We start from the raw sequence: 11,153 nt of genomic DNA, 5'->3' as shown, positions 1-11,153 counted from the left end.
AAGTAGCATTTCCAAAAGTGAAAATGATTTTTCATTAGATTAAAATATCCTTACGTGTGACTCTCTTTCTGTGTCTTTCTTTTTTATAAAATGTCACTCAGAAGGGATTAGGATTAGGATGCAACCTACTTCTTTATGACTTTGTTAACTGATAATATCTGTAAAGAAAAACCCTATTTCTCCAAACAAAGTCATTCACCATTCACCAATACGTGGTTAGCACTTCCACAAATCTTTCTGAGGGACACAATTCAATCCATAACAAGAAACTACTTTTCATGGTTTAGTGTAAAATACTCTCTAGGAACAGTTAAACCTTCTAGCTGATGCAGTTGCATCAAGGAAACAAACATGAGTATCAAATGAATTAGGCAAACCTTGGCAATTCTGTAAGCAATGTGACTGAATGATGCTGTTTCTTCGAATATGTGGAAAAATTTTGAATTTCTTAAGTTGAGAATTCAGCCTTATCAATTATCGGTATGAAAAGCACAGCTATGTTTTTCAGATCAGACACTATCTTTTTTTCTTAAATGTGTCCCTTGATGTACTTGGACAAACAAAATAAGGTGATTTCCACTTGAGCTCGTTCCCTTTTTATAAAATGTGTGAACATTTTGGAAAGCCAAGGTAAGAACCACATGTTTGTTCTTCAGCTTCCAAGTGTGATTTTGAGGAAAACAGCTGTGGTTGGTTTGAAGCCATTAGTGGGGACCATTTTGACTGGATATGGAGCTCCAGAAGTAACCTTTCTGCTGATTTTGAGCAACAAGCCCCATCTGAAGATCACACTCACAACACAGTTCAAGGTAAGAAGTAAGCAGAGCTGATCTCTAACTGCTTCTGTTTACTGTTCAGCCAGGCCTGGGAAGAGAAAGAGGAGCAATGAAGGTTCTGTGTTACTGTAATAGTAGGACAAGTGAATATTATTAATTATAGTTATGTTGTCTGCATGGAAATGATTTCTTTATGAGTGGTGAGGAAAGAGTATAGATTTTTTTTATTGAATTGACCGAATTTATCAATTATTTTTAGCATCGTTTAGGCCTAGATATAGATGGTATTGTTGTATTTATAAGAGTAAATTTGAGTAGCATTCATTTCTATTGATTTCTTCTTTTTACTGTTGTGTGGTCTTAATTTTTGACTTAAGTTGGGCGTGGAACTTATTCAGTGCAGGGTTAAAAGAAACTTGTCTCTTTTTAGGGTCCAGTAGATTAACTAATGATTTATTTTTATGTCCTAATAGGGCACTTTATGTTCATTCTGAAGAAAAACAGCAGCTTCTCACAAGTTGCTAAACTTCAGAGCCCAACTTTCGGCCAGACAGGACCTGAATGTACACTTTCTTTCTGGTAAATATTATAAATGATGGCCAATTACCCTAGTGGATCAGAAAAGGAGTTGAGATTTCATAATAGAGATCATATATCGCTTAGGGACTGAGTAAGGGCTCACTGCTTTTTCAGTATTGCATTTATAATCTAGCTGTTACTTATGAACATTTTAATAATGATATAACAATAATGATGATGGTATTCCTATATATACTCTTTCCTTCACTTGATGTTTTGTACATAAACATATTAACAAATGTTAAAAGCCCAGGTGTGGAAAATTTGGAAGTAATGTACGGGGAGATGGAGCTATGCTAGGAAAATATTTCTTTTAAAACCTGCCAGGGTACTTAGAGTCTCTAGAAAGGATTAGAACTATCTTCTTAAGAATGGATTTCCTTTTTAGATGTCCTGCTCTATGTCTTGACAAAACACAGAACTGCTGATTAAGCAGACCTTTACTTTTTGTGTTTACATTTAGGGTAAATGTGTTCAATTTAACTGGATATGTTTTCCCTAAGGCTGACAGTGGCAGTTGGTGTACAAATTCTCGTTTTTCCTAGAGAAAATGTATAGAACATAAAACATCTCCTTTTTGCCACACACACAATTTGAACATGAAACTTCAGTCTGGTGGTTGCAGGTATCCTTTAGCCTTATTAGCAGCTGTAGTTTGCCCCTGCTTTTTCTTTAAAAATAAGGATCACGTTACACTCACACAATTAGCATTTTGCTTTGGAGCATTTTATTAGCATTTATGTTCATTTCTTAAGATGAAAGGGACTCTTTCCCTCCGACAGTGGATTATAATTTAATTAAGACTGCTTCCTCTGTTCTGTACTGAACTCCTTGAGAAAGGCTCCCAGGGCCCTGAGAACCAGAGTGTGCACCTCTGCAGATAAGCTCTTGCAAACGGGCAGCCATAATTACTGTAGGAAATAAAGGTGTCACTCATGATAACTAATTATTAATTGTTGACTGAGCAGGAGTCTAAAAGTTAAATATTTAGTACAGCCCATAAGTCACTGCCATTTCTTGTGGGTGCTCTTTTCCAGGTTTTATAACTATGGCCTGTTGGTGGGAGCAGCTGAACTGCAGCTACATGTGGGAAGATCCAATGACTCCACAGTACTTTGGAGAGTTTTATATAACCAGGGCAACCAATGGTCAGAGGCCACTATTCAGCTTGGGCGCCTGACTCAACCCTTCCATTTGTCACTAGATAAAGTCAGTTTTGGCTTTTATGATGGGATCTCAGCTATTGATGACATCAGATTTGAAAATTGTTCACTTCCCCCGCCTGCTGAGAGCTGTGAAGGGCCTGATCATTTCTGGTGTAGATACACTAAGGCTTGTGTAGAAAAGCTTCGATTATGTGATCTGGTGGATGATTGTGGTGACAATTCTGATGAGGCCGACTGTGGTAAGGATTTTTGTCCTCTCTAACTCATTTTGATAGTGGTAACCTTGATTAATTTGCTGTTTTCTAGTTAATGAAGCCATTTGATGTAAAGCATAGCTCCAAAGCTGATGAATATCATGTGTGATTAATTGAAGAGGTCGTTAGTATTTATTAATATGTAGTATATGCTAAGATTCCTTGGGTGGTGAAAATGGTTAATGAGCTTGGCTGCTAACCAAAGGTTGGAGGTTCAGGTCCACCCAGAGGCACCTTGGAAGAAAGGCCTGGCAATCTATTTCCAAAAATGAACTATTGAAAACCCTGTGCGGTACAGTTCTATTCTGACATACATGGGTCTCCATGAGTTGGAATTGACTGGAAGGCAACTGGTTTTAATATATGGTACCTACTAGGGATACAGTGATGAACACAAATACACAGACCCCTGCCCTCTTGTAGCCTGGAGTCTAATAGAGGAGAAAGGTATTATTCAAATGATTAATAAATAAATATATAATTGCAGCTGTGATAGGCGCTACACAGAGGGGTGCCATGAGTTCATATAATAAGGACAATGGACTTTTTAGAAATGATTACTTGGCAAAGGTCTGAAAAATTATAAGCAAGAGCATATATGCAAAAGCCTTCATACGTGACTATGTGGCAGACGGAAGATAGTGTGGTTAGAGCAAGGGTAAGGAGTGGAAATAGGATACAAGGCAAGGATGGAGAAGTAGTGGGGGGCCAGATTTGCAGATCTTTGTAGTACATATTAAGGACGTTTTTATTTATTTGATAGTTTTTAAGGAGGCTAATATGATAAAATAGGCATACTTAATGTCACTGTGGATACAGTATAATGAATGGATTAGAGGAGAGTAGATTCAGGAGATCTCTTTGTAAGATATTGCAGTAGTTTATGAGAGAGTGGTTGACAGCTTGAATCACAGTGATGGAATGGAGATGGAGGGAGTAAACTTTGGGAAAATATTTAGGAGGGGAATTATGGTGGTATTTTTGGCTATAGGGAACAGAGAATGAAAGATAAGTCCTAGGTTTCTATCAAAGATAAGTCCTACATTTATGGCTTAAATTATCCAATAGTTTGAATGTGTAGTTCCAATGTTTGAACTTTCAGTGATTGTATCCAACCCAAACTAAAACCATGCCCATCAAGTTGATTCCGACTCATAGTGACCCTATAGGACAGAGTAGAACTGCCCCATAGGGTTTACTGAAAATGAATCAGAAGCTAATTTATTTTTTTTAAATTCCAAAAATCTATCAGGAGAAAAAAAAGTTTGCATAACTCAGAAGACTTAGATTCCTTGTCCAGAAATAATCAATAATTATTAAATTTTAAGCTATGTGTCTATTAAATTGGGACCATAAAATGTTTGATAAGTTGTAGGAAATGTTATATTAAGAAATTTCCATATAAATCACTGTAGAGTTTTACATATATATGATTGTCTATCTTTGATGTCATCAGGCATTTTAAAGTCAGAATTACCATGCTTCTCACCAAATTTATACAGCTAATATTTGAGTGAATATAAACAAAATTGATGATTTTGACAATGACGGTTAAAAGAAGTGTTACTTATCTTAAGATAATTTATTTTTGCAAGTTTAAAAAGCCTTTTCATCTTCTTCAAGATCCTAAAATTCCACTCCTTAAAAAATGTCAACCTGTTGCTAAAAATAAGCAAATTATCCTTTGAAATTCTCAATGTTAATTTAGTAGAATGGGATTATGGGAGTACAATGATAATATCAAAATACTTCGTGTGACTATATATTATTTTAAGAAAATAGTAGTGGCATCAGACCATAGGTTTTTCTCTCAGTTTTCCATCTAGCTATATTACTTATTGCACGGAATGCATTCGACATCCTGAAATCCGTGCTGTATTTTTTTTAACATGTATAGGGACATGATCTTTTTTTAAGGGTGAGGCTATACGTATTCCTGTTGAAAATGAAGATTGAGTGTGCAGTCAGTATGAAGACAGACAATATAAAAATCTGTTGGCTTTAGTGCCCATTCTATATCAAAAACCCAGTAACTTGACATTCTCCTTCTACTCCACAGCAAGACTGACACCTGGATAGTAGGGTCCCCAGCTCATGTCACATCTGGGTTTGATTAGTCACAAGTGAGGAAATATCAAATGAGTGCTCATGCCCTTTTTGACATTTACTCACTTCGTTCCCTTCATTAGGTCTAAGCTCCTGTTCTGTAGTTTCGGAGACAGATGATTTGTCCTTGCCTGACTGCATTTATGCACATAGATTTTATTTTTCGTTTCAGAGTGTTTGTTCACCTTTGGTTCCAAGTGCAGGTACTAAGATTAATAATTAAAGGACAGCTGACATTTATTTTTAAAAAATACTAACTTAGGTAAATGAAGCTAAAATGTGGAACTACCAGTTAACGCTAAATCTTGTGGGCTCTGCCTCAAATAATGCCAAATATATATTCTATTTTTTATTCTAAAACAAATACTTGGTGTCAACAGAATCCTCAATCTTGAAAAATGAATAGCTCCTATGTTAATCTAGAAATTTAGGTGGAATATTCAATTAACAAGGGGCTAGTCAACTCTGAATTGTTCTAATGACTAAAGGGAATTAGAACTATAAAAGCTCCAACTCAAAGGAGCTATAATCCCATGACAGGAAAAGACCACCACTGATGAGACACAGTTAAGAACAGGCAAGGGGACATTACCTTAGGTATAAATAGAGATAGGAAAAGGTGGTGAGATGTTTGGGGCACACAGGGAAGATGATACCTGCTATGAGGAAGGATTGTTGTTGTTGATGTTAGATGCCGTCTAGTCAATTCTGACTCATGGTTACCACATGTGACAGAATAGAACTTCCCAAAAGGCATTTCCTGGCTGTAATCTTTACAGAAGCCAGGTCTTTCTCCCTTTGAGCTGATGTGTGGGTTTGAATGGTCAACCTTTTGGTTAGCAGCCATGTGCTTAACCATTGTACCACCAGGGCTCCATGGGGAAGGATAGTTAGGGACAAACAGAAAGTCATTTTAATTTGAGGAAGGTGGTGCTTTAAAGATAGAGGAGTTTATGTTTAAGTTTATATTAAACCAGGAAATATTAAAGAATTCTGAATAGAGAAGGAAAATAATACAGCAATTGAAGAATCATCATCTGGCACTAGTGTGTAGAAAAACTTGGAGCTGAGGGCAGGATGGAAGCAAAGAGAAGAATTTTTCAGAATGAGACCTGGAAAACACCTGCATCAGAATCATCTTGGGTGCTTGTTAAAAATGTGGATTCCTGGACTTCACCACAGATCTTAAAAAATTAGTATTTGGGGATTTACAGTGGAATAAGCAACTTTACCATGCATCCTAGGTGATTCTGAAAGATTGAGACCTTAAAAGTTATGAATGTTCTCAGCTGTGCATATTAGAGTTACCTAGGGAGCTTATCTAAAATCCTGATGCATGGCCTCACCTCTCATACCAATTAAATCAACATCTCTGGAGGTGAATTCTCGGCTTTTGTGAAGCATTTTGAAATATTGTCTGGTGATTGTAACATTCAGCTATGGTCAAAATCCACTGAGCCAGTAAGTTGATGCAATGAGGCAGCTGTGGGGTCATGATTATTGGCCTAGAGTTATGGTAATAGAAATGTAAAAGGGCTGGGCATAAAGGCATTTGGAAAATAATGGCCAAAGCAATTTCATCTTCATTCCATAAAAGACTGGTACTTAATACATTATCTAAGATTTATTCACTCTTTTTAAAAATCTTTAATGCCGTATTTTTAAAATTGAAATAGCATGCTTTAGCATGAGGAAAAGTATCAGTTTACTTAATTATATTTATTTTAATTATTAATGCCAGTTATTTGCTATTATTCAATGCCAATTTTCAGCACCTGAACTACAATGTAACTTTGAAAATGGAATTTGTAACTGGGAACAAGATACAGAAGATGACTTTGATTGGACGAGGAACCAGGGTCCCACTTCAACACTTAATACAGGGCCAATGAAGGATAATACTATGGGCACAGCTAAAGGACACTATCTCTACATAGAATCTTCAGAGCCACAGGTGTTCCAAAACAGAGCTGCTTTACTCAGCCCAATCCTTAATGCCACTGATACAATGGGCTGCACCTTCCGCTTATATTACCACATGTTCGGAAAGCACATTTATAGGCTGGCCATCTACCAGCGAATCTGGAGGAACACAAGGGGACAGCTGCTGTGGCAGATATTTGGGAATCAAGGCAACAGATGGATAAGGAAATGCCTCAATGTTTCCAGCGTGCAGCCTTTTCAGGTATCATAATCTGTATTCTAAATGCTTCAGAATGTCTACAGAACATGAAAAATCACTTTATTCTTGAATTAAAAGCAAATGAAATTTGATCAAAGTTACTTTGACACACATTTATTATTTAATTAAGGGCACACCAAAGCTCTTTCAGTTGCTTTCTTCCTTGGTTGCCCCCAATAATGTATGATTAAAAGTCTCTAAAGATGAACACATAGCATTGGGAACAGCTGCAGGGCCCTCTGATTTTGAGCATTCATTGCACTGAACTTAAAAATATGAAAAAAAAAAACGGTTTGGCACAATCTCTGGTATTTTCGAAGAAGCTCAGACTCTTAAAACTGTAACTGACTTTGAAAATTTCATTTGACTTTTTCACATTCTAGGTAAGCAGTTGAAATCAGGCAGAGTGCTTGCTTTGTCTGAGAATCACACAGATGCTCTGGGGCAGAGCTGGAGTTTGAGCCCAGGTCTCCTGACTCCTGATGGAATATTCTCTATAAATCTCACCTGTATTTCTCCTGAAAGTCAAACTTGGTATAGCAAGTTCAAGTGCATGTGTGGCTTTTACATTTTTGTAAAACACTTTTTCATATATTATCTATTTGATTCTCCTAGCAATTCCCTGAAGTGGGTAAGTCAGAGATCTTTTGTGCCAATTCGTAGATAAGAAGAAAAAAGTGCGGAGGGGTTGTTTATCTCTGGCCAAATAACTGGTGAGAAGCAAAACTAGGACTTGGTCTGGAACCTGCAGTTTTTAATTCATTCACATTTGTTCACTTTCCAATACATCATGCAGCCTGTAATATGTAGGAGGGTTGAATATTTGTCCTTTCTCCCATTGATCAAATAGATTTACTTATACTGGAGGGAACTTCTTAACTCTCCTGGATTCTCTCTCTTTTTTTTTCTGTTTTGCATGTACTAAATTTCTTTCAGTTATACAAATTTAAAGCATTGTCCCTATCTAAATGCCTTCGGTTACAGTTTCTTAACGTATAACTTAGTTCCAAGCCACCTGCTGAAAGTTTGTTACAATCATAGATGTATATTGTACATGGCTCAGTAGAGAACACATTGGAATTGGTGCTTTGTCCAGATGGACATGAGCTGAAAGCATGAGAACTAATTCACCATATGTAATGTGATACCTTGCTGTTCAGCCACAATGGTAAGATGCATGTACTGGTGTGAAAAGAAATTGAAGAGAGGTTTTTTTTTTAACTTTTATTTAACAATGGCTCATCTACTTCAAATTAATTCTTAATGTACAATCATGTCAATTGCAATTTGGGGCAAACTAGTATTTAGTGGATCAACACTCCTTGTGATATTTACTCAAAGATTGGTTGCCAGGAGAAAATCGCCTCGGAAGTGAAGCAGCTTCACAGGCAGGTAAGCATGGGACTAACCAAGGATCCCTTTGGTCATGAATCAAAAACATTTGAAAAATTGAGATTTGAAACCCACCGTAGGCTATAAATGGCATTCTTTATTTGATATTATCCTAGGGTTCTTTTATATTTTTTTTCCTTAATCAGAGATTCTGCATGTTGCATGGATTAATCACTCAAGATAGTGAAAATGAGGTCCAATTTGAGCAGCAGGATATTTTTCTTCATGAATAATGAGTAGACATATTTTCTGTTCTACTAAGCAAGAGCAGCAGTAACAAACCACATTTTAATTAACTATGATATCGTAAGCAAAATTACCTAGCATCATGCCCAGCGTATAATAGGTACTCATTAAATGTTTGTTTATAAGAAAACTTCAAACCTTTTTCAGGATTATTCATTTAAGTTGAAACAAATAGGATATGACTATATAGGATGTATAAGAACTGTTTGCTTGTGCATGTTAGTTGAAAAAATCAGCCAAAGATCTTAAGAGTGGCATGGTGTTTGAAGGTTCAGCAAATCATCACAGATAAAACTTTAGTTCAACCTTTTACCGGTTTTTATTAAGAGCTTTGTTGGAGTATAATGACACACAATGAACTCCACATATTTAAAGTTTTGAAACCACTGCCACAATCAAGATAATGAACATATGCTTCATCCCCAAAAGTTTCCTTGTGCCCCGTTGAGATGCCTCCCTCAGGCCCCCGATCTCCACCTCCTGACAACAACTGAACTGCTTTCTGTCATTATGCATTAATTTCCATTTCTTAGCATTTTATATAAATGAAATTGTTTAGAATGCACTCTTTAAAAAATCTGGATTACTTTATTCAGCGTAAGTATTTTGAAAATCGTTAATGTCATACTATGTATCAATAATTCATTTTTTCATTCTGTTATACGGATTAAGTACAGTTTAACCATTCATTAAAGGAATTCTAATGGTGCAGTGGTTAAGCACTCAGCTACCAACTGAAAGGTCAGTGGTTGGAACTCACCAGCCGCTCCACGGGTGATAGATGGGACAGTCTGCTTCCATAAAGATTTGTAGCCTTTGAAACCCACTGGGGCAGTTATACTCTGTCCTATAGGCCCGCTATGAGTCAGAATCGACTCAGTGGCAGTGGGTTTGGGTTTAGCGGTTAACCATTCACTTGTCGATGGATATTGGGTTGTTTCTAGTTTGGATTATTATAAACAAACCCATTGTATACATTTGTGTATAAGTCTTTGTGTAGACATATGCTTTCATTTCACTTTGGTAAGTACATAAGTGGAGTGGCTGGATCATAGGTAGGTGTATGTGTAACTTTTTAAGAGTCTACTAAACTGTTTTTCAAAGTGTTGTACCATTTTTCATCCCCTCAAGCAGTGTATGAGGGTTCCAGTTCCTCCACATTTTAGTCAGCACTTGTTATTGTCAAACTTTTAAATTTTAGCCATTCTAATGGGTTTGTACTGGTATGTCATTTTGGGTTCAGTTTGCATTGACCTAAGCACTAATTAGGAGCCCTGGTGGCACAGTTGTTAAGAGCTTGGCTACTAACCAGAAGGCTGGCAGTTTGAATCCACCAGCTGCTCCTTGGAAACCCTATGGGGCAGTTCTACTCTGCCCTGTAGAGTCGCTGTGAGTCGTAATCGACTTGAAGGCAATGGGGAGAGGGTAAGCACTAATTATGTTGAACCTGTTTTCATGTGTAGTTGTCAGTTGAATATCTTCTTTGAAGTGTGTTCAAATCTTTTGCCCAATTTTTAAAGTGTGTTGTTTGTTTATTTTTGATTTTCAAGTATTCTTTGTGTACTCTAAATACAAGTTTTTTTATCCGATACATGCTTTGCAAATATTTTCTCACAGTCTGAAACTTGTATTTTAATTCTCTTAATAGTATCTTTTGAAGAACAGATTTTAAAAACATTTTGATGAGGTCCAATTTATCAGTTTGTATTTTTATGGATCATGCTTTTGATATCATATCTAAGAAAGCTTTGTCTAACAATGTACCAAAAGCTTTCCCTTTCTCTCTCTCCCCTCTTCTTTTGGAACTTCAGTTACATGTAAATTAGGCTTCTTGATGGTTTTCTGATGCTCTGTTCGGTTATTGTTTTGTTTTTGTTTGTTTGCTTTTAATTCTCTTTTCTTTCTGTGTTTTATTTTGAATGTTTTCTTTAATATCTAATCTTGTATTAATCCCCTCCAGTGTATTTTTTCATCTGACACATTGTAAATTATATTTATAAAGTTCAATTTGGGCCTTTTTTATATCTTAGATGTCTTTATTTTAGAACATATGGAATAAAATTTTTAAAAAATTTATAATGATAAAATATATATAACTAAACATTTGCCATTTCAACCATTTTTACATGTATAATTCAGTAACATTAAGTATGTTCACCATGTTGTGTGACCATAATCTCTATACATTTCCAAATGTTTTTCATCACCCTAAACAGAAACACAGTATCCTATAAGAAAGAACTCCATTTTCCCCTCCACCTCAACCCCTGGTAACCACTAATAAACTTTTGTTTCTACGCATTTGCTTATTCTAGATCTTTTGTATAAGTTGGGATCATACAGTATTTACTCTTTGACATCTGACTTCATGCATCATAATGTTTTCAAAGTTCACTCATGCTGTAGCATGTAGCAGAACTTCATTTCTTTTTATGGCTGAATAATATTCCAT

General features: G+C 36.2%; 1 protein-coding gene across 1 annotated transcript in view; it reads left to right on the top strand.

Annotated features, from left to right (window-relative positions):
- MALRD1 (MAM and LDL receptor class A domain containing 1) overlaps nt 1-11,153 on the top strand; it is a 964,362-nt gene that overhangs the window by 189,246 nt on the left and 763,963 nt on the right. Inside the window, 4 exon segments of the mRNA XM_012556720.1 lie at nt 657-809; nt 1,250-1,355; nt 2,393-2,760; nt 6,654-7,066. Of these exon segments, the coding sequence (XP_012412174.1) occupies nt 657-809; nt 1,250-1,355; nt 2,393-2,760; nt 6,654-7,066 (1,040 nt within the window).

Source organism: Trichechus manatus, unplaced genomic scaffold (assembly GCF_000243295.1).
Source record: "Trichechus manatus latirostris isolate Lorelei unplaced genomic scaffold, TriManLat1.0 scaffold00075, whole genome shotgun sequence".
Classification (NCBI taxonomy): Eukaryota; Metazoa; Chordata; class Mammalia; order Sirenia; family Trichechidae; genus Trichechus; species Trichechus manatus.
The sequence above is the reverse complement of the archived record's forward strand: the minus strand, read 5'-3'. Positions and strand labels throughout refer to the sequence as shown.